The sequence below is a fragment of the Bombus flavifrons genome, chromosome 8 (genome assembly GCF_040668555.2).
Source record: "Bombus flavifrons isolate JBK064 chromosome 8, iyBomFlav1_principal, whole genome shotgun sequence".
Classification (NCBI taxonomy): domain Eukaryota; kingdom Metazoa; phylum Arthropoda; class Insecta; order Hymenoptera; family Apidae; genus Bombus; species Bombus flavifrons.
The window spans coordinates 7,255,665-7,280,355 of record NC_138449.1 but is presented as its reverse complement, the minus strand read 5'-3'; the positions used below and the strand labels follow the sequence as shown (position 1 = coordinate 7,280,355).

Sequence of the window (24,691 nt, the reverse complement as noted above, 5' to 3'; positions counted from 1 at the left end):
CTGTATTCTGAACATATGTATCACCGTACTTCTTAATAACATATTAATTGTAGATTATACGAGTCAATTATAAAAAGTAAATAAATGGAATACTTCATATATTTTGTTAATCGACCTTTTTATTATTTCTTTTGGAGAACTAATTGTGTTACAATGTTTCCAGTTTGTCCACCAAATACAAATGTGTCAGCAGGAAGCACGTGTAAGATGTCAAAATCTAAAATATTGTAAATTATATTAATGTTATTAATATTGTCATATATGCCTTATATTAATATATGATAATCTATGATAATAAAGATTAATTCGTTATTAACGAATGTAATTGTTGCTTCAAATAATAATATAACTTACAATTTTGAAAATGATTCTCTATTTCTTCTTTAGTCCAATTACATGAAGTTAAAACTAAGTAACCAGAAGGTAACAGAATTTTGTATATATTTTCTATATACTTTTGCCGTTTTGACGAAGGATCTTCTGGATGTAAGCTGATGGCATCGTAAGTTCCTTTATCATGTACTAATTTAAAGTCAATCGGTAAATTAAAATTTTCTGAATCGAGTATATCGCAAACTTTTAATTCGACGTGTGACATATTATTTCCCTTCAGTACTTCACGAGCTAAGTCCACTGCCTTCTCTGAATAATCTACACCTAGCAATTTTTCAAAACCTTGTTTTGTAAGTTCCACTAATGTCATTCCGTTTCCACATCCTATATCGACTATTTTGTCATCTTTGTTAAGTTTTAATTGCGTATTAATCCAACTGAAATATTGGACAGAATATTAATAAGGAATACATTTAAAAATATATATAATATATTTTATTTACATATATAATATATTTATATATAAATATTTGATGCTAAATAATTATACCAGAACTCCGATCATATAATAAGCAATAATATGTAGATATGAATAAAATTATAGGAGCTGCTACTATTATATAATTACTATACATATATATAATTATCATCATAATTATTCTAATTATGAGCTCAATCGTATAAAAACAAGTAGAAATTATCTTATTTGAATTTGAATAAGCGATTTAAAGATTTTATCTTCTCATGATACATATTTTAGTAGCTATAACTTACGAAAGATAGCAGCACTAGTCTCACGAGTAAAATACTGTACTGTTTACGTGAAAAGTGCTTCTATTATATATGTGTACTTGTATATAGGTACTTTCCGCGTTGTTACATGAAATTTTCGTGTCTTGTTCGAATAACTTACCGTATGACTTTTAGTGTATTATTTCTACCAAACCATATTTCACCTACATCTCCGTGTTCCTTAAAATTATCAAGTTCTTCTGAATAAATCCTTTCCCAACTGAAACATAATTGTGACATAAAGTAATGCTTATCGAGTGTTTCACATTTACGAATACGGTATGTATTACTTACTAATCAAGTGTGCCTAAATCCGATGGTCCGAGTTCTTCAATGTTTTTATCTGTCATGATTTTATTTTGACTGTACGAAGATTATGATTAAATCGTAATATTATGTATTAAATGTATTAATCCTAGTTATCTTTTGTATTTTCATTAAATCAATGATTTATAACAAAAACGCGTGTCTAAAATTTCATTTGACGTGAACATATAATTACTTACGTTATGCGGAATTCTATTAGGCGAACATAACCTCACTCCTAAGCCTAACCTATATTTTAATGATACAGTGAATAAGACATACCACATAAGCGTGATTGTGCAAGAATCACAATCCTTGCAAGTATTTGACAGATAAAATTGTCTTTTCGAAAGTGTTAATTTGTTAAAGATGGTTAGTAAATTAATGAACGTACTTCAAATTGGTAAGTAAAATATATATTATATACATTTTATATTTGTATATAGGTATTTTAGATTTTTTATTGTGTAGTTAAAGTAGTTTACACATACGTATGCAAACCATTAGATAGTAAAAATATACAAATTATATATTGTATTAAAATAAGAATATGAAAATTAAGTCTAGTACTATTTCATGTATTAAATATTTTGATGTTAAAACCAGAGTATGTTCTTATATATAATTTTTGGTATTGTTAATTTTTGCTTTAGTATTTACTTTTTTAAATATATTCTTATGTCGATATTCAGGGAAACAATGTGTAAAATCTTCCATTTTGCCTTGGCATCAATTTTCTACAACAAATTTAAAACAAAATGATGTTAAACCAAAAACTGGTATCTTAATGTTAAATATGGGTGGTCCCAGTAGGGTCGATGAGGTGCATGAGTATTTATTACGTATAATGACTGATCGTGATATGATTCAACTGCCATTCCAAAGGTTTAGTTTGATGAATTTTGATAATTTATAGCAACCAAATCAATGTTAAGTTAAGATTCCATGTAACAATATGTATTACAGCCATTTAGGTCCTTGGATAGCAAGATTCCGTACTTCTAAGGTACAGGCAAAATATTCAGAAATTGGTGGCAAATCTCCCATTTTAGAATGGACAAACACACAGGGTAAACTTTTGTGTGAGAAATTAGATAATATTTCACCAGAAACTGCACCTCATAAACATTATGTTGCATTTCGTTATGCTAATCCCCTTACTGAAGATACATTGCAAAAGATAGAAGAGTAAGAATGCTAAATATAGATATAGAAAGATAGAATATATGATCAACTGAAGATAAATACTGAATAAAGTTAATAAAATGTAACAAATAATTTTCTTTTAAGCAATATATATACATTTTCATTTTAGAGATGGAGTTGAACATACAGTTGTCTTTTCTCAATATCCTCAATATTCTTGTGCCACAAGTGGATCGAGTTTTATTGAAATATATAGATATTATTTGAACAGGTAGTTACTTATGAATTCTTTTTGCAATATTGTTACAATAAAAGAATTAAAAGCTGTTAGTGTATTATATACATTTTAAAGTAGATGTGAAGATGTTAAAATCTATTACCACTGCACTAAAGTGCCAGCATGTTTTAAGATATGTATTTTATAAGTATAATCATACATGGTATGCTATAAAAATTGTAATTATTTATTATCCTACAAATTGTTGAATTTGAAATTACATAATACTTAGTTTAATATGATTAATCATCTTTGACACAATATTTAATTTTTATTTTTTTCGCTGCATATTGATTATTTATTTGATAACTAATTGGAAAAGAGCTTTCACTAATATTTTATAAAGAAAAAAAAATATTCAGGCAACTCATACATTTTCATTTTCTTCAGATGTCACACGCATATATTTTTCCGTGTCATATTTAATTTGCTTAAGTCATGCTATAGTTGATTTTTTTAAATATTTTCTTTAGCTAGTATGAAAGGTATAATTAATCTCTTTGACTGCCCGATAAACAATCGACTAGTCTTTTAAATCTCCGTATTTACGACACGAAACTTTCGTCGAGATTTGAGAAAACTTAGCTTACTTATAAGTAGAGATTGGACAATACGATATACATAGATGTGTAATCAAGCATGCAACGAATATTTTTTTATGCAAAATCTTTTCTTAGCATGTCAAAAATTATTGTATATAATTTTTTAAAGATGAAGCAAACCTTTAAACATGTATATTATTTATTTTATTCGTGTTTATATGATTCATTACTAAACATAGACAATTCGACTTTTATAGAGATCCTTTATTCGACTTTTATTTGATAAAGATGCCGTATAAAATTATTCTAGCGTGCACATACTGTAAGCATTCTAAGCTATCTATATTTCTAATAAAAAAACATATAACTTGCAAAAAATGTGCTAATAAATTTACATATATATATACACATATTTATAAATAAAATCTAATGAATATATTTAATCACAAAGATTGATCATAATATCTTATCGTTTCACGTCTTTTCATTTTTTTTCGTGATATATAAAAGATTGTATAATAAATATTAATAATAATAATAAATATTTAGATAGTAATAAATATTTTAATTAATGAAAACATAAAAGCACAAAGAATTAACTTCAGACCTTAAAACGAAGAATTTATTAGAATATAAAATGTACTGCCATTTTAGTGCGCATTTTGCTTTATATTCATAACTAATCCTTCTGAAGTATATTTATCGAAACATAATGATAAGATAAATTAATATCTCGATACAATGCAAAAATGTATTAGATAGTACTCAGAAATTCATAATTTACAGAAAATTACCTTCTAACATGAAGTGGAGCGTAATAGATAGATGGGCAACGCATCCATTGTTCATAGAGACAATTACAGAAAGAATTAAAGAGAAATTAGCTCAGTTCCCTAAGGATATAAGGGACGATGTCATAATTTTATTTTCGGCTCATTCGCTACCAATGAAGGTTACTTTTCAGTATTAAGAGCAAATTGATGTGTATTACAATTACTTGAACATTGCGTTTTGCACTGTATTTTAGGCCGTATGTAGGGGCGATACTTATGCATCTGAGGTAGCAGGTACAGTTGCCTTAGTAATGGAAAAATTACAACATTGTAACCCATACAAATTGGTATGGCAGTCAAAGGTACAGACATTGTTTTCGTGTTATTAATCAATTTTATTTATTTTTAATTATACTGAAGCAATATTTCCTTATTTGAGGAGGATAAATTTATGAATACAGTTTTTTTATAAGATTTTAAAGGTAACTTCATTGTTAAATTATTTACTGATAATTGATAGTTAGCACTTGATTGCACAAGGCAAGAAACCGAAAATTGATGTTAATATTTAATATTAAAGTTAATATTTTCGTTATGTTTAATCCTACCAAAAAGCATTCAATAAGAAAATTATATATATTAAAAACGCAAGGTGATATTGGTTTTATTCTGAATGTGATGCTTTCCAAGTTTTCGAAATTATTCACGTTTTGTTAAATGGAATGTTATATGCAACGTATTGACATATTCTTTTTAAAAGAATGAATTCTGTCACACCAAATATATCATGCATAGTGAAACTGCTAGGAGTAAAATTACAAAGTTTTTGACATTTACTGGTTCATTAAAATTCACGGATTCTTTGATATGCTAAATGAAATACCGTTGCTGTATCCTCTTCTACGGAAAAGTCTATTTCTTTTTAAATGAAATTGTATCTCGATTATTGCACCTCGTTATAGTTCACTTGAAAATAAACAACATTTGCCACATTTTTCTTTCCATGGAATAGTTAAAACCATACAACGAAATACATTAAAATTTATGCTAATTTATATTCTGATTTATTACTGTGTATATTTAGGTTGGACCTGTACCTTGGTTGGAGCCTTTTACCGATGACGCAATAAGAGCGTATGTAAAGCAAGGCAAAAAGCATTTTATAATAGTTCCAGTAGCATTTGTTAACGAACATATTGAAACTCTTCATGAATTGGACATTGAGTATTGCAAAGAATTAGCGGAGGAAGTAAGTGTTGCATATTACTTTTAATTCAGAAAAAGAGAATCTAACTACGGAGAAACATTTTTTACCTTCTTTTGTATTTAGCTTGGCATTGAAAAAATACGGAGAACTGCTGCACCTAATGATCATCCTACGTTTATAGCAGCTTTGTCAGATATCGTTGCTTCTCACCTAAAATCGAATAAGCCAGTGAGTCCTGTGTTTTTAACACGTTGCCCCCATTGCGTTAGTATGAATTGTGTAAAAAGCAAGAATTGGTATGCGGAAATATGCAAAAATTAAAAGGGAAAAATGTTTTATTTATCGTACATGTCATATATTGTGTATATGTAAAAAGCAAATATATAATTTATACAATTTGTTACTATTTCTCATAGTAATATCAGTGTAAGTGAGATTAAGATTAAATATTTAATAATTACAATTTAGAAATTGTACAAAATACAGGTTATCTATGTAACATAATGTGTTGAATAAAATATTGATATTTCTTTCTAAATATTTTTGCTTTCTTTTTACCTTAACTCTAGTACATATTATATAGTACTCTGTACATATTACCTCCTTTAATATGTTTTTAAAAACATAAGTCATATCATAAATGCACTAGGTATTCTTAAATATTCATCTCTTACAGAATAAATATTACTTCAATGTAACATAAATTATATCTCGAACTTAGGAACAAATTTATTTTTCGAATATTTATAAAAAATACTTTTATACCTTAGCTTTTGCATAAATGACATTATAATACTCTCAATTTTTTAAATTTAAATTTTGGGAAAAGAATATTTTCATACAATGTTCTCATATTTCCCAAAAACATCTTACTTCCATTAAATAATTGTGTAGTATCAGCCAAATTGTGATGTGAAACAAAATGAATTTCTCTCAAACAAAAATTATTATAGATTATCAGTACGTAAAGATAAAATGACTAACAAGACTCTCGTAAAAAAAATGTTATTCGAAATTAGAAAACTTAATAAAACGATAATAAAATTATTTTCCTGTCAAAACTACTAAACAAAGAAAAATGATTTCTTATAGAAACATCGAGAAAGATTACTCGATAAGCTGTTAAAAAGGAGTATAATACAAGGTAGTTTCACAGCATTTATGACAGTAACCCTTCGATTTCTTTGCAGGTTACTCCCGAGGGAGTTATCGCGGCGACAGCAGAGAGCGTCTGCCGCGCTCTAGGTATCGAACGCGAGTGGCGCGGCGCTGGGTGCCGCGACGCTTATATAAATGCGCGGCGTCGGCAGGCGCGTTCAGTATGTGTCATGCTTTGCGAGCGCGAGCGTCGTCTGTGATGGCGGCTCGAGTGCGGTTGAAGATGCAATGCGGCACCGTCGTATTGCTCCTCGTCGTCATCATCGTGGTGTGTGGTATGGATCTTGTGTGTGGAATGTTCGAGCATCGTCACTGCAGTCACCAGCATCCCCGGGCGCACGAGGTAAGCGGTTACAAAAAGGACCTCGACCCTCCTCTTTTCTCTTTTACACACTCTTACTCTCTTTTCACCTTTGTTGTCTGCCTGCCTGTTCGCTTGGTAGACGCACACCAACCAACCTAACCAACTGGACTGCTAATGCTCGTTCTGCCAGTGCCACTTCCCTTTTATCGCTTTTCCTCACCGCTCTTTCTCTTCTTACCTTTCTTTCGTTCGACGATTTTCTCTCCTCTTTATTACGTCAAATCTCTTAGTCCATTTTTCGTCTCTGTGGGTATAAAATCGCGTGATTTCAACCAAGCGTGCGTTTCACGTGTCACGTGCTCCTGCTGTCCTCCTCGCACACCTGTATTTCGCGTGCGCTCCACTTCAACCTGAACCGATGAGCTCTGTTCTCTATACGCTACATCTTCAGATACTACTATCCTGTTGTTAAACATATGCATTATAGACGCGCTGTGTTGACATTTTCTCCATATTTATGACTCTAATAGGATTATAACGTACGTCATTCTAATAGGATTAGAAATGTCTGCTTTATAAGATTAAATGTCAACATCGAAAGTCGACTTCGATAGTCAGTTTCGTTTGTCGAGATCTCTCGTTCGTAATAACAGATTTATATCGCATGTGAAATTTCGTAAACGTGGTTGGCGTTTTTCGAAGACTAAGTTATGTAGTTGGTTTCGTTTAGTAACGTTTGTTACGTTTATAAGTGTATTACGGTAACTGTGAAATAAATAGCGCGCTACGTGTAATGTATCTACTGTGGAATGTGACTTTGATCGTGCGGAGAAAGGTATCCGTGAACTTGTTTTCATGCGCCGCTGAACCACGTGTTTTGGGAACGGGCACGCGCCCCTGTGTATTTAGTTGCACGACTTTTTGCTACTCCGCTTCTCTTGTAAGTGGTTATATTATTTTTCATTAACTCTGATTGAGATTTATTAATTCTCTTTTATATTCAATCAATTTTTATTTGATATATGGATTCCATAGAAATATGTTTTGCTGTGAATGACGGATTTCATTTTATATCAAAATATCTAAGTGAAAATTTTATATCATTCTTATGTTACGTTGTTGTTAGTAGAATTGAATTTTCTTTTATATGTTGGATATCAAAAAAAGTTTTATGGTTTTGTACTATATAGGCGCTAGTGGAATTATAGGATGATTTCATAAATGCGATGAAAATAATTAGGAGGCTACACGCCTGTAATAATGGTAAAAATACAAAGGTCTGTAATTGAGACTTATAAGAGAATATTCTATCAAACTTATTTGCAACAATATAATGCAAAAATAAAATATATTAAACTCATGCGCGTATCCATGTAGATCGTATATTTTACATGTATAAAATGAAAAAATATGATGACAGTTAGTTGTTAAAATTGTATTTTCTGAAAAAGTATTTTATTCTTTTTCACAAACCAAGATTAATATGGATATATGTATGTATGTATGCATTTATTAATAAATTCATTTTTTGAGACTTTTAACATCTGCACCATTTAGTAATTACATTTCTAAATGTTCTTTTTCAGTATTTACGTAATATTCATCTAATTTGAACAGTATGTGCATTACCGGCATTTTTGCATTTTTAAGCATTCATAAATCTGTAACACCCACAGTCTGGTTATAAATAATGATGTCTCATTTACAAGTAAGAGAAATGCAAATATTAATTACAATCTCAATAAATTGGTAATTGAGAAAGAGAAATTGAAGATATTGTAATAGAAATAAATTGTAATAAATTTCGATAAATCTCAATACATTTCAATAAATTTCAATTAATTTCAATAAATTTCAATAAATCTCAATAAATTTCAACCAATTTCAATATCTTGTATAGAGCTGTTCACAGGCCAATGTGGTTAACTCTACATTTCCAAAAAAAAAAAAAAGTCATCTGTATCATATCATATTATCATACATGTATAATATCATCAATTTTCCCCACTTCCTGTTTTGTAGAGATAACCGATTTGACAAATAAGCGGCTCATATAAAGTACATTGACTGCGCGCTCAAAATCCTTTCGTACGGCCATGCTTCAGATTTTAGGTCCTTTTTTCTTATCTCCTCATATTTCTGCCAATTTGCTTGCTCTGACACTCGAAGCGTGTTAATTTTAAACCTGATTTTTTTATAAACTCACTACACCCTGATCCGGCCAGGCTTGATGAGATTGTTCAGACTTGAACGGTTAAGTGTAAGCTTGGTAAAATATCATAAATCTGAAAACCGTTCTGTTTAAGTTGCGGTAAAAACTAATCTAAATTTAGAAAAATGTGAACGCGTGTGTTTTAGGCGTTCCACGAGCGCAGTTACAAAAAGTATGAATTTTGTGGGTTTGCGTCACGAGTAGGTTTAATTTCAGCATACTTTTAGGACATCGTGAACAGTTATTGAAATACCTTTGCGTGGAAAGGGTGGACGATACCTGGATGGATGTGGGGCTTTGAACGAATTTTATGACGAGGCCGTTTTGTGATGAGGAATTTTCCGCTTGGTCCGGTTTTCGACCATGCGAACCGTTATGCACTGATTTTAATTAACGTTTAAAACGCCTAGTTGATGATATCTATGAATATTGAGGACGGTAGATCCTAATAGTTTTAAGCTATTGATGATCACACGGTGAATTAATATGAAGATTACAGGAAAATAACTTGATAAGTTATATTTTTCTTTTCTTACAAGAAGACAATTTAAAAATTGAATTCTATTTATAGATTAAACAAACTTTTGCGCAGGTTGGCAAGTTATTATGTAATTGTTTGGTAAATCTTCAATTGATTGGCAAATTATTGTGCAAGGCAATCCAGTTATCGTATACGAATATTCGTATCAGAAGAATCTATAATATTTACAGTTATTTTGTTAATTTAGTACCAAGTTTACGTGTTATAATTTGTGCCTGTATGTTTAAGAAACTTTATGTCTATTAAGATTGTGTCACCGTGAGAAAAATCCAGATGAATTAACTGAGTGGTTGTACAACAATGTAGCAAACAATAGTTGAGAGAACGCGGTTAATTATGAGAAGGAAAAGATGTTGCAATGTCACTTGACGTAGCTGGACTTTTACTTTCGAAGAAGTAAATATGATTCTGTGAAGAATCTTATAAGAATGTAATATTGTTCGCGTATCTTTTCTAATAAGTGTAACATTCAACACTCTCGCTTAGAATTCACTTAGAATACTTTTTACTTAGTAATTTGTAAGAAGATATAATTTTATCAGAGAATTAAAGATAAATCATGCAAATACTTTACTTATTTAATTAACGGAAAGATACAATTCTTTGATAATAAATTACATTACAACTTACGATTAGATGGACACTTTACTATTGAATTAAATTGTTCTTAGTCACATTTTTTATTTCCTACACGAGAATAGCTTAAAAATTAGTTACTCTTCATTTATACGTAACTTTAATTTGTTGTAGAATAATTTAGTTACTTTTATCTTGTTGCAAATGTTTAAAGTTACTTAAAACGACTTTAGGTCGATGAGAATCTTGTTCTTTTAAAAGCAATTACGCCGAAAAGTCGAAGTAATTTCTAAATACAAATAAAGTTTTAAGCTTATCTGGTTTTATTAACCTGTTTGTTTCCTTTCTGAGCAAAAGTTATTCAATTTGCTTGAACGAAACAGTTTTATCATGTTTATTTCTCTGTTCCGTTTGATCTAGCAACAGTATTATTTCGTCGAGTTTTCGCTTGGCTGGCTTCATTGATGTTTAGTTTATGATCACTTAAAAACTTTGAAGTATAATCTATCCGTCACAGTCTCCGTTCCCTTAATTCAATCCTTTAATTTCTATCTTCAGTTCCCAAAAATATCTTTCCATTCATTAGGTATAGTCGTAGCAGTCACTATAGTAAATTATTAACGATTCATAATTTTTGACAAATATTATTTTCCTATCAAAAGCTTATGTTTTACCCACAGTTAAAGAAGAAATATTCAAATTCAGTAACAGATATAATATAAGAGTTAACAACCACCAAAACCCATTAGTTACCCAATTATAATACTTGATACGACAGATCAGATCCGCAGACTAAAAAGACATTACCCTTTAGATTTAAGCATTAAATTCAACTAGAATCAAACATACTATAAACACTTGTAATCCAAGTTACAGTATCACGCCAAAATAATTTACTTATAATTCTCAATGAGAATTGATTGTAAAAATTCTACCAAATAAAAAAAAAAGAAGAAAAGTTTATGTTTTGATAGGACTGTTCATTTTAAGTTCCTACAGTAATAGAACATACTATATGATAAAATTTCTTAAAGATCGAAAATCGATTAATTTACCGTACGTAGAAGTTACGCAAACATTTAAATTTATGGGATGCGCTACCTTTTTATCACAGAGCGAAGATTATACCTACGGTTTTTTGCATTTATATTGTGATTAGTTTCCGTAGAACGAACTACGTGGCTTATTTGCGTAGTAAAATTATTTTCTAGCAATTTTAGGCGATCATTAAGTAAAAGTGGTTCGCTCGTAAAAGCAAACTTTAAAAATCGTATCAAAGAGAATTTGAATGGGAATAAAAGTTTACGGCGGACGTGATGTGTCAGCGTATAATATATAGTGTGTCTGTGTTTATTGGTGTACTTGAATTTCGATGTTATGAGCGTCTACCCGTAAATTCGAAAAAGTTCCTCTCGGAATATCCGGCCGCATCGTCACGTGTTGATTTTTCCTGCTATTGCTCTCTGTCGTAATTTATAATTTAATCCGGTCGGTTTGTTCTAGAAGGACTTGCGGTGAAAGAGAGAGAGAGAGAGAGAGAGAGAGAGAGAGAGAGAGAGAGTTACGGTGGAATTGTGCGATCCTTTATTGGATTCTAGCCAAATATTTTCTCTGGCGTCGCTGTTGTCATTTTAATAATGCAGCATGCATCTTCGAGTTTCGAATTCGCGAAAGTTATAGGTTTATTTCGTGTCGTTGCTTCTCACGAGAGTTTTGTTTAAGAATTAGTTTATAAAACCACGTACGTACTACATTCTCAAAAATTCTACAAGATAAAAATAGAAAATGTAGCTTATGTTCTCCTTGATTCAGAAAAAAAAGAATAATACCAGTTTTACATATTTTAACTTCGTTTATAAAATACGAACTAAATACAGTACGTAATTTTGACTGTTTATACATATTTAATGAATCGGGATAATTAGGTAGTGTATGATACAATTTAAGGCAAGGAATACTTACATTAATTCTGTACTTAATTGTAGTGTGTTTCTAGTTTTAAAATTGATCTTATGAAATATGAATTCATATATGAATATAAAAGATATATATATACATATAGAAAAATTTAAATGAATTTAGTATCCAGTAAAATAAATGTCTGAAAAATAGTTAGTTTAAAGTAGCCATTTTCTGCAATTACAAATTATCCTTTTTCTGCATATTAGCTTTTCCTTATGTAGTCGTGATAATTTTGTGATTGAATTACGTATATTACTGACTGTATATATAATAGCTGTAATTATGATTACATATGTTAAAGAGATCAAGATACTTTTGAATGTTAATACAAATCAGATCAAGATACTTTTGAATGTTAATACAAATCAGATCAAGATACTTTTGAATGTTAATGTATATGTAGGCAACAAAGTTACTGTATCTTATTGCTTAATAATTAATGATAATTCGTCTATAGATGGAAACAGGTAGGTTTCTAATTCAAGCGTGTCGTTATTTTTGTGGCTATTACGAGAGTGACTGTTATGAAAACGGAATTACTACCGAAAATCGATTGATTGCGCAGTTCTTATTGCGCTACTATAATGTGCACGTTCATCGATAATCGTTTATGGGACGGATGTACTCGACTACTCATGAATGCACATTGAAAGTAGCATTCGATTTTCTGTTATGTTCTCAAATTATCATACTCGAGATCGTGCCACATTGTGATTTAAAAAAAGATAAAGAAGATTTGATCAATTTTGTGATTGCGTTTATCGTTTTACACATATTTGCACGTTATAGGAAATATTTGTATGCAAGGAGGAAGAACCTTGAACGACTGGGAAAAAATTGTCAATAAGTAGAAGGTTGTTATATTTCTATCTCTTTACTTATTTAATACGCATACTTTTGCATTCGTAGGAATCATTCATTTTCCTGTTGTATAATATTATCAATATTATTGTGTTCGCTCTCATTCATTTGGAAGCTAAGAATATACTGAAATAATATTTCCTTTTATAATGATAATATCGATTATCTCATTGCATGCACGGGAGCAATGAAATTACGAATTTCGCGATGCAAACTGATTAGCAATGGTATTTTCGTATTTAAAGCGTAATCGAAATTTTCTCGCGTCGAGCAGAATCGTTTACGTAATTGATCGTAACTTTTAGTCGAAACGATTTACTTTCTACCTGTGGATTATATTATCTTACATTAGCTGAAATCAAATTTTGGCTGGAAATGTACGTATATATGTATGTATTATATGTCAGATATTAAATTCAGTGTTTTAAGATTAGACTTGTATTGTTACGCAATTCCACGTATATGACTATGTGTACCTGCAGAAATAAATCTAGTTTTAAACTCCGCAAACAGAGTCGTAATGAATTTGTTGCTGTAAATAACTTCAAATAAAGTGAATATTCGTTACTTCGCTTAACAATTAGTATGAATTTGTTGGATGACCACTTATTTCTTGTTTAATAGAAAAATCCCAACATTTATAGATTGTTATAAATTTCCTCCTTTTGCGGTTGTTAGTGTTTCGCGAAAAGTTGCATAATTCAATTGACATATTGAATGAAGTACTTATTTCATTTCTGAAATTTAATATACAGTATAAAGGAAATTTGTATTTTAACTGCTTATTTGTTGAAGTATTTACATTGCGGAAATAACATCTAGATATAGCGATATTACATTCTTATCATTTGGTTTTATTTTCTTTAGGGTATAGATATAGACATTATAAATTATGTTAAAATGTACTGACGTACATAATAGTAACATATTTTATTTTATATTGTTTGTTTTTATTAATACAGTTTTTAAAATACACCGATCTTCTCCAAAACCTATATATTTCCAGAAATTATAATTTCGACTAAGTCACCAAATGAAAATGTCTATTATGCGAGTGTAAACAATCAATGAGACGAAATCATAATTCAGGTCTTGTATCGTAAGAACGAAATTCTTAGAATAACTAGATTCAATTTAATCTATACTTGATAATAATAATAACTTGATTCAATTTACCTTTAGATTTTGAAAGATGAATTGAGTGAGTTCGAATTAATTAGCCAAAATTATGTATACCTTTTGTAGGGACCGAAAGTTTGGTCTTCTGGTAGACGAATGAAAATGGATGGTCGACTGCTTCGCGCGCGAAACATTCTTTCGTCTTTTTCTTCCTGTCTCTCTCGTCATTCGTCTTTTCTTTCTTTTTACACCCGCTTTTTATCCGCTCAACTTTTGCGCCTCTAGGGATCGTACGAATTGCATAGCCATGCATATTCGAAACTTTTCCAGGGCTTTCTGCCGGTACGCTAACTTCAACCCTTCCTTTCCTTAATAAAGAACGGTCTATTTGGGATATGCCATCGATCCTAAAAATAGACCGCAATTTTCCACTTTTCCATGGCTTATATCGAGAATATTTTTATTGAAGCATACTTCTTTGTCAAGAGCACAAATTGTGCAATTAGAATATTTTTTCTTCTCGTGTCTCTTCTCTATAATCTATGCTGAAATGATCAATTGTCAATTGTTAACTCTGATAAATTGTGTATTTCACTCGATAAATTGCGATTGGCAGATTTATTTTATTTATTTGGTATTTAATTAAGATTTATTTAGTTAAAGTATTGGCAATATCAGATATTAATACTGGGAACAAGATAAATTTTATTTGAAATTCTGTGCCACGAAATATTATATTTCGTATCATATTTATTACTTAAAATGCAAATGGTCTGCTATATTTTTACGGTAATATGACTGTGACACAAAATATTTGAAGCTTTATTGCAAAATTTTAAGTAGATACAATGTACTTTTTTATATCTACATATTACAAGTTAAATTACATATCGTCGACCTGTAGAAGAATGATATATTTAAAAAATCATCGATACAAAAATGATTCACGTTGTAATTACTTAATTAACATATATACTATATATATATATAGTATATATGTATATATATATATATATATGTATATATAGTATATATATATAAACCTAAGTTTGTCTTACGTCATAAATGTAAAACTTAGAATCTAGCTCTTAACTAGATAGCTAATCTGCGAGAACAACATTTCTTTGGGATAATTATCCCATAAAATTATAGATACTACGTAATAAGAACAGTGTCACAGTCCAAAATAAAGTTGCCTCGATATTTTGTTAACAATAATATACCACCCTAAACAATATTTTGTTAGAGATTTTCGAAATCTAAAGACGTTGAAAAATCTCGTTGAGAAATTCATTGTTAAATAGATGAGTATAATTAACAATTTCCTGCTGTAAATTTTCCATTTCCAACTAATTTTCAGATAAATATATTTTTCCTATTGTTAGTTGTGCCATTTTTCTAGGAAACTGACGATATGGTGTAACATTTTGCGTAACTCTACATGTTAAAAGATAGTTTCTATGGTTGAGATAAAAGTTTTTTAACGTTTCTGCGTCTTAACAACTCCCAGTTAACCACATAAAAGTGTTACGTAATTGGCAATGTAGTAGAAAATGTGGACATAGCTGTGAACTGTGTCTTTATGAGGCAAGTGTCACGGAAGAATTGACACTACGTAAAAAGTATTATTTTTTTAATTATCGCTGATCTCTCTACCTCTGGTGAAAAACACATTGATGATGATTCAGATCAATAGTCACTAGGAATTTTGATTGTCGTGAGTCGCCTGGTGCTTCCATTGGAATTCTTGTCCGCTTGTTCACAGGTTTGTCATAGTTTTCACTGAAAACGTTCCGAATTAATCACGAGGGATTGTTTGAACAGACAATGGTAGTCATAGTAAACTCGAAGCGGACTGAATAGAGTCCAGAGGAGAGGACCATGAAGGTTCGAAGCAATGCCACAGTGCTAATTAGTACGACGTTCGTAGACGAATGTAATATCTCATCTTTAGGAAGGTGAGCAGTTTTAAATATTTAGTACATTTGTCCTTTGAACGCGCAATCTATTGCTGCGCTACTGCGATTATCTTAGGAAGTTCATCACAAGGCATTTTGTTTCATGTAGATGAATCTAATAATTTTAGATCTGTATAATCGGCTACATGGTATCTCACGTCTTACATAAATAAATATGTACAAAAAGATTGTCTTGTGTAACAGAAACATTCAAATTTAATTAAAAATTCTTCGTATATTTGAAGAGATCCTGTAGTGATGCTCAAAAGCCTTTGCGTACTTTATAAAATGACCATTTTTATTAAAATAAAATACTATCAAATTTCACTGCAAATTTCGTATATTCTATATTTAATTAGAAGGACTGAGAACTGTTTTATTATTGCCTCATATGTTGGCAAAATCCTCTGCTGCTAGATCATACTTTAATATTAATATTACTGTTTTACAAAAGATAACTCAGGAAGTTTTAATAAATTTAGATTGACCTTCGAATCATCTTCGATTGACTCTATTGTTTATTTCGATCGTCTATCGTAAATTTGAAGAAAATATTAATATGCGTAATTTCTCGTTTCGAATGTATGCTAAAGATTTCCTCATAATATATGTGTAAAGTTTTTTATTTGATTGAAATTGAAGCTAGATTGAGACATACGAGATTAACCTAATTTAAAGATTAATGATACTCATTTTCTTATATTAGTTGCAAACATCTCATTTATAATAATACCTATTAAATATCGTTGTTGTTAAATAAAGGTTTTGTCAATAACTTCCCCGTTGAAATTAATGTAATAGCTAGGAGAGTCATCGGTGTTTATCATTATACCAATTATGTATATCTATCATGCTAATATTATAATGCAGTATGTAAATGATGTTATCCAAACTATAATATTATACTAACAAGGGAAGATACGCGCAGCTATTAGATTACAGAAACAGATTTATTAATTAGTACAATTACATGCACTGAATTATTAATTTATGTAAAAAACATCTTTCTTCAGAAATTTATTATTTCTTCTTCTTCTTCTTCTTCTTACAGGCTCTCAATCAATTCTTGACAAAATCAATATTTACAAATCCGATGTGGATTATTGTATTATTAGATTGCGATAAGTTTCCAACAAGATGAACACTTGTAGAAACCTTTATTTGTATCCTGGCTTTAGCGTGTTACAAAGTTTCGTTGTCAGGTATCGAAAAGGGCCACTTTATTTCCTCACGGACGAAGCGCGAAAGATTTTCGGAGGTGGATCCTGCACGATCAAAGGAAATTCGAAGCGAAGTGGTCATAGAAGTAAACCAATCTGGTCCGGCTTTACGTCGGTTTCGTTCTTTGCTAAAAGTTTCTCGGTAGATGGGGCGGAAGACTCGGTGTAACCGACGGTACGCCTGTAGAGATGCTCGAGAGGGATGAATGAACGGACTTTCCTATCGATTGAACAATTGGAATATACCTATACATACATACATATATATATCTACTTTTGTCGGCTGACTTTTATGCATTCGTGGTTTTTTCGTAAATTAAAGGTCATTGATTCTTTGGACTTTAGACGCCGCACTATTTTGCAATATTTGCTTAATTTTATTTAAAATATACAGGGTGACCCATTTCGGCGGTAGATTCTGCACATGCAAACAATAAAAAAAAATTCATATATACATATGACCTGCTTGATCTTGTTTCAGAGCTATGACTAGTTTTTTTTTTTTGTTTTAACAAACTGTATCTGTATAACTTCGCGAGACCTATCCAACATGACGTCTTTGCTTCTAAACACAAACTTAGAAACATTTTACCATTGACTGTATTACCCTTTCCTTTTCTCTAAGTATTGTTCTGAAAGCCTTGTCCAATTCTCTCGCGAAGTAATTCGTCGCTGTCTTAAAACTTATTACAACTCGAAAAGAAGGTCAAACAGTGCATTTGTTTATATGAACCTTTTTTACCATTTTCATGTGCAGAATCCATCGCCGAAACGCTATATTACGCGAAATTTGCTTTCTCGATGAACGAAAATTAAAAATGTAATGTATAGATTTATAAAAGTAATGTACAGATTTATAAAAATAATGTACAGAGTTATAAAAGTAATGTACAGATTTATAAAAGAAGATTTATAAAAAAAAAAGGCTGAATGGATGGAACTTAAGTGGATTCCCTATAGATTGAATACATGTAATGTGCGCTTCGTTCCATACCTGCATTGTACTTTCCTAATTTTATTTTATTTTGTTACATTTAAAATTATTAATGATTAGACTGCAGACGTTTATGTAAATTTATATTTTTGTGAATATGAATACAGATGTATATTGCGTATTGACATTTTCCTATCCAAAGTATGTCTGTATATTACATCAGATCGATGAGACACATTTGCAATATTAAATCATCCAAATATTAAAATAATAATAGGCTAAACAATCAGAGACAAGATTCTATACTTTTCGACGAACTACGTAAATCTGACATATAACATGAATATGATGAATATTTTCCCGACAGCTTTCGACAGATCTGAAATCTATAAATTAAATGTAAACATTAAAATGCATTGGAAAAAGCGTTAAACCGGCCTGATGTATTGTGCAGAATTGTAGCACCGGTTGATTGTATTTTAATCATTCGGAGTATAAATAGTCAATCGATTCGCAAAGCTAGATACGAACCAATTAAATGCAAATTGTCGTGATACCGATGTCGCATAGTATGATTCTGCGATATCGTGGAGTACATTCGGCATAGGCGTAGGTAGTGGAAGAAATTAAAACGTGAAATGCCTCATTTGGCTGGAGGTTTTAAACGTATCAATATTTATGAACAAATGGTTCGGCAGTTACAGGGAAAGCGAATATTTGTACGGTAGAACGGATTTGCTGGATTTGCACGGGACGAAAATAATGGTAATCCTTGCGTCCCGACGCGGCTTTCCGTTAATTCGACTGTAACGTACGATCGATCCAGATCGAAATCGAAATCAGAACTGAACGCCGGTCCTCTCGCTGTTACAACCGGATCCGGCTGCTTTTCGCAAATATTTGCGCGTAATCGCGCCTTCGGGTGCGAGGACTTAAATTAAACTATTAATTATTCCGCTGCCGGCTGAAGTTAGCCGATTTCGAAAGTGAATCGTGCCTACCATCCACCTGGCCAAGAAATAGATTGTCATTCGACGCGGATTATTTTAAATTTATTAATTACAACGACATTCAATTATTATTTCAATTTTGATACTGTTTAAAATTTGCACAGTTGATTGAGAGCCATAGTAGTGTAAGTCAGTTTAGTGATATTTTTGATTAAGAGACTTATTGTTATAGGAAACTCGTTATGACATTTTCGATGGCATACTCGTTATCACGGTAGAAGGCAAAATTATAATTCAATGAATTGTGATGTTAAAGGAGTTATGATTTTAAAAGTAGAAATACGTGACTAGATTCCAGTATGTGAAACTTTGACTCACTTTCACTACTATGATTTTGAATATGTCATTTGTTTCATGACTTGAGAACTGCATATAATTTTGCTATTCTTCGTACCAATTCCTTTATTTATTCTATTGGTTGCATTGTATTCGATATAACAAATCGTTTCTTCAGTCAATAAATTATCATGATCTAATAAGAAAATTGTTACATATATGTGACTCGTGCAACTTTTTATCTTGTTCTCTGTACAAAATCCAAATATTAGTCAAATATTTGATGTATGTTAAGTATTTGATGTTTGTTAGTGATATAGAGTCTCGATGAATTACTAGCAACTAAACTATATGTTTATTTACTCTCAGCTATTTCTTACGTAATGAGTCGAGTATCTTGAACTTGTAGTACTTGTTTGTAAACAGGTTTTCTTAGTAAAGATATTTCGTGATTTAAAGGTTTCCAAATAGCGTTTCTGAATAAATAAGCGAAACGTATAAGTCAATACAACCTGGTATTTATTGCTAGTGTTTACAAATTCTGATTGTATATTAATTATGATTGAACGCTGTTGTATGTTTGCCAAATTTATTGTTTAAAGATGCCTATGTACACACCTGATATAAATCGTGAATTATTCATGTTGGAAAAACAAGTATATAATCCAATGCACATACGTAATGTTTTAGCTGGTTTTATCATGATCGTTTGTAAGAGAAAATTGTTAACATACTATGCGATTAGAGAATAGTAAAAGTATTATGTAGTTAAATAATATTTTATATCTTTTCTATTAAATTGATTATTTTATTTAACAGTTTGAAAGTTGTATACTTATAATAAACGATATTTTATTTGTTACTTTAATTTCCTAATCGTCTCCTTTTTTTTGTTTCAGGTAAGGAGCATCATGTATACATAAAAGGCCATTTATCTGTCAATTTTGCTTTGGAGAAATCGTAAGTAACGATTTTTATTATAGTTTGTCAATTAAAAGTTAGGTTCTTATAAAATATAGTAGACTTATTGAGATCTATAACTGAATTGCGGATGTTTATGTAAATTCATATGTTGATCAATACATTGTAACCAATAGATATAACGACAAATAATATTAGTTTATTTTGCATATTTTGTACATTTTTGTACAGTATATGCATTATATGCATTTTCACACGTTCAAATATTCCGTAAAAAAATAAACACTCGCAATGAATTTATTACACAGACACCGAATCACGATTCGAGGAACTCCTATTCCCTTTCTAGTGATTTTCTTCACGTTATATTAATTCTTTATCGTGTAAACAAAGTATATACCGGCTGTTACCATAAAATTAAAGGTACACGTTCTAAATCCATAAAATTAATAGAAGTCGAAATTACAAACTATAAAATTACTGGTATAAAATGAATTGCGCGCATGCTATCTCCGAATATAAATTCCAATCGTGAAAAATGAAAATGGTTAGAACAACTCCGATCAAATCGTATAAAATGATAATCGCGTATTTATACGAAACGCGAGGTGAAAATACACTCGATTCTTTCGCAATGTGTTTTCGTTAAGGATCTATCTTTTTGCGTGTATCCCATTTTCGACCGACCATAGAAGATTCGAATCGATGAAAACCGCGCGTTGTTCGCGATTGTATTTTCATAAGAGAAGTGTACGGTGGATAAAAAGTGGTCTCGCGTTTTAGTGATTTTACGAGCCGGGAAATAAATAAAGTGTTTGCACTACCACGCGCGGCCTCGCACAGCGCTGGTTCGATTCTTATTGCCCACCGTGTTCTCGTGTTCGACGGGATTGCAAAAGAAATTTACGGTAAACTGTGGATAGTATCCGAACGATCTACGCTTCGATGAAATCTGTTGTTGCTTTAAAGGACGTAGCCTTATCGATCAGGATCGCAGTACAAACGTTCGTTTCCAATAGTATCGGGACGAAAGATAGGAAGACGCAGCGTGCTACTTGATTTTACAATTCGACGAGTTATCCATGAAACTTTCCTTCGGAGCGTTCCGAGTTTCCCGCTTCTTGCCCAAATGGAATTTCCTACGCTAAACTTATTCCATTCGAGTGAAGAAAGGAAACACAATACAGAGGAACATGAAAGAGACAGAAATACGTGCGAGAGTTTGAGAGGCAAAAGGAATGGTAGGGGAGGCGAGAGACCAGGCGTTTGATATTTGAGAGAAGGTGTACGGAGACAAGATTATAGTGTTTTTTTTGTCGATAGGTTCTTTTGTGACGTGGGATATTTGCAATATCGGTATTTCGATTGGCTATTGCATGATCAAAGTCTTCAGTTTAATCGATCGATTAGCTGTCACGATTAAAAGAAGTTAAATTGGCATATTAATATAAAAGTAATAATAATAATTACTTCTTAAGAAATGAAACCAACGTTACAAGGTTATAATATATTCTCAGCTATTGGTTGCGTTTGTACAAGTTGATCTTCGTTTCATTTGATCATAGTCATACATATTGAAAGTTTGATGCTTTGACTATCAAAGTTTACTTTCTTTTCACGGACTTTCACAGTTCTTTTCTGTAGCCATTGAATACTCGCAGAATACTCGACATCAACCAAAAGGTTACGGCAACCACACGAACTCTATTGTGCATTTCATAATCCGAAGTTGGTAAGCGTAACGAACCTTGTTTACGCAAGCGATACTGCCTTTAGTATCAGAGAGTCTTTGATCTTGTATAATCTTTCCGTTAAATATACATATTTCTAAGCATTCGTAAAAATACGTTTCAAAGAAGAATTCGTTTAGGCTTATGAAATCGTCGCGAATTTATCTTTGATGTATGAACTATGGACGTATATTCATTATTCACATTAGGTATTGTAATCTGCCGTTATGGTGAAATACGTTCGCAGAAATTCGAGTACTTCGTATACGTACATGGATACATACTATAGCGCTATATGCAACTTGTGTGTCGTGTATTCACAGTGGACTGGAATGTATATTAATTGGTAACCAGACCTTGATGTAGGTCAAAGCAGCGCTTAATATCCATATCTATTGGTCAATTTACAATACCATTGCGCGTAATGGTCGAATATATATCTGTTTTTATCTCATGCATAAATAGAAATTTATTTTAGTAAGTGTTTTTTTTTTTATATTTCTCGTTTGTCAATGAATACTTGAGTTCTAAAATTCACTGCAATAACAGCGAATGCTGGTTCTTTATTTATTAAATTGTTCATAGTTAAAATTTTGGATCTAGCGAATTCTAAAGTTGATAACAATTATTCAATCACAAGCATATCTTTGGTGTGATATATTTCTGTGTAGGATACTTGGTCATATGAACGTTGTCTACAGGTTGTCAAACAAATCAGCCTACATTTAGCGGAAATACAACCTACATATTCTACTTTTCTTAAAAGAAACTAAACGATATCGATTTAGAAATCTTTCAGACGATTTCATGAACAACATTTGTGCAACTTACTGTCATACGAATAATATACTAATAATAATTATCATTAATATGTAATAATATATATTATAAATTTCCTTCGTGGTCTTAACTTCGTTCTTGCTTTTTATATGACTATTATATTTCTATGTGTAACAATTCTATAACACGATATAGAGAAATCAATAGAATCGTAACGGTCATTTAAATGGGAATATTTTCTTTTATAAAGATAATATTATAGACATAGATATAACTATAAATTAAGATAGATAACAAATAAGTAGACTATAAAAAATACAGTAAAATATAGTGAAATAGAAAATGTAGTAAATTGCACTAAAGCAGAAGATGTCTGTTCTTGAAAGATCACATTAGAGTGATCACATTAGAGAAATGCAGTATTAATTTAGAAACGGGGATGTTAGGTGTATTTGTAGGAGCATGTATGTCCCCAAAGAGACTGGAAGATGCTAATAGGTGCTGAGACAGTGATGAGAATCGAAGGCGCGCTTCCAATATCCGTCTTCATTAGTCAGATCGCAACACGAACTGCCTTCGGAAATCTAGATGGGTTGCGATGCTCTGGGTAGCTTGGTACCAGTACTTGGATACGCAGGTACAACTGGAGGGCACGAACCATCGTGAATTCGAGATTCTGAATTCGAATCGATTGGTTGGTTCTCCGGGACACCCGTTCGCTCGTCTAATCAGATCCTGTTTGTAGGCGGGCCACGATCAAGCCCTCCAGGCTGGAAAATCGAAGGGGTCGAAACTGTACGTACCTATACTGAACAAACCAAATACGCTAACAGAACAAAAGGTTGGTTTCATACAACACACGGTGGTCCGACTTTGTCTCCCATTTCTTCTCCGTCTCTGCGTAGTTTCATCAAATTTTTCCACTTTTTGGTAGAATTCTGAATGCACAGGTTCTTTTTTTTTAAAACCTCCTTTGATATTTGAAAAATACGCTGTCTAGTCATTATACTTTCGTTTCCATGTATCAAGTTGTTTTTCAATCGAATTAAAATGCTTTGCAAAAGTGCAGTTTCTTAATATTGATACACCATGACTGCAGAAATATTCGATGTAATGATTCACTATCTTTTTTTTAATGCCGCGTAAATTGTCTATAAACGGTAGAAAGCAATTGATTGTAGATTTAAACTTTCACAGAAGCGGTAAATATTACACTGATTCGCTTGTACGTAAGGCGATGACCGATTTCAACGGAAAATAAAAGAATTCTGAACGCAAGAATTTGAAAAAGAAATTAATTTAGAATTCTACTATGTTCGACAAGTCAGCCGGCAAATCCAAGTAAAGAGGTTTGTTTGAAAGAATTTATATCTTTCACTTTGATAAATCTTTCGAATAAATTTCTGACCATAAAATTACAGGTGATTCAATGTTGGTACAGCTGGAAAAGTGATTGCAAATTTTTGGTCAGTAATTTATATTTCAAAAAACCAATTGATGTAGAGTGAAACGTAAAATAAACGTAAAAAATGAGACGGTACCGGTATTTTACTCACCTTTTGAAATTTAAACGATGTCATTTCGAACATTGCTGTTCGGCGATCAACATGATATTAGACTTGTTTTACCTAAGTCGTAAATATTCGTACGCATGATGATAGCGGTGGCTCGTTCGTGCCATGAATTTCAATATATTAGCTAGCAGACCGTTTTGAAGGAGGACTGAATACCAATAGTTCGTCAACCTACTGCC

General features: G+C 31.3%; 3 protein-coding genes across 4 annotated transcripts in view; 2 read left to right on the top strand and 1 right to left on the bottom strand.

Moving 5' to 3' along the window:
- Positions 1–101: 101 nt before the first annotated feature.
- Positions 102–1,548, bottom strand: LOC138182569 (EEF1A lysine methyltransferase 2). The gene is made up of 4 exons (XM_069118569.1): positions 1,420–1,548; positions 1,247–1,345; positions 355–770; positions 102–217 (listed from the first exon to the last, which is right to left on the bottom strand). Exons 1-4 carry the CDS (start codon positions 1,473–1,475, stop codon positions 123–125), a joined length of 666 nt encoding a protein of 221 aa, XP_068974670.1. The 5' UTR covers positions 1,476–1,548; the 3' UTR covers positions 102–122.
- The window catches only part of Invadolysin (leishmanolysin-like peptidase, invadolysin), a 217,232-nt gene continuing 193,807 nt past the window's right edge, over positions 1,267–24,691 (top strand). Inside the window, exons 1-2 of one of the 2 annotated variants that reach the window (XM_069118548.1) lie at positions 1,267–1,404; positions 6,567–6,877. In XM_069118548.1, coding sequence (XP_068974649.1) covers positions 6,698–6,877 — 180 coding nt within the window. In that variant the 5' untranslated portion in view covers positions 1,267–1,404; positions 6,567–6,697. Of the gene's footprint in view, positions 1,405–6,566; positions 6,878–7,615; positions 7,779–20,406; positions 20,468–24,691 lie in introns of those variants that run through there. The other variant, XM_069118549.1, reaches the window with a different exon arrangement.
- On the top strand, positions 1,710–5,890 carry FeCH (ferrochelatase, mitochondrial). The gene is made up of 8 exons (XM_069118565.1): positions 1,710–1,834; positions 2,124–2,316; positions 2,398–2,619; positions 2,747–2,848; positions 4,183–4,348; positions 4,424–4,531; positions 5,254–5,418; positions 5,500–5,890. Exons 1-8 carry the CDS (start codon positions 1,801–1,803, stop codon positions 5,695–5,697), a joined length of 1,188 nt encoding a protein of 395 aa, XP_068974666.1. The 5' UTR covers positions 1,710–1,800; the 3' UTR covers positions 5,698–5,890.

Excerpts from the sequence above, each read along its gene's own strand:
- LOC138182569 (XM_069118569.1), bottom strand. The coding sequence starts at position 1,475 with ATGACAGATAAAAACATTGAAGAACTCGGACCATCGGATTTAGGCACA. Across the intron at positions 1,346-1,419 it reads GATTTAGGCACACTTGATTA|TTGGGAAAGGATTTATTCAG; the intron begins GTAAGTAATACA and ends ATTATGTTTCAG. Across the intron at positions 218-354 it reads AGAGAATCATTTTCAAAATT|ATTTTGACATCTTACACGTG; the intron begins GTAAGTTATATT and ends ACAATATTTTAG.
- FeCH (XM_069118565.1), top strand. The coding sequence starts at position 1,801 with ATGGTTAGTAAATTAATGAACGTACTTCAAATTG. Across the intron at positions 1,835-2,123 it reads AATGAACGTACTTCAAATTG|GGAAACAATGTGTAAAATCT; the intron begins GTAAGTAAAATA and ends GTCGATATTCAG. Across the intron at positions 2,620-2,746 it reads ACATTGCAAAAGATAGAAGA|AGATGGAGTTGAACATACAG; the intron begins GTAAGAATGCTA and ends TTTTCATTTTAG.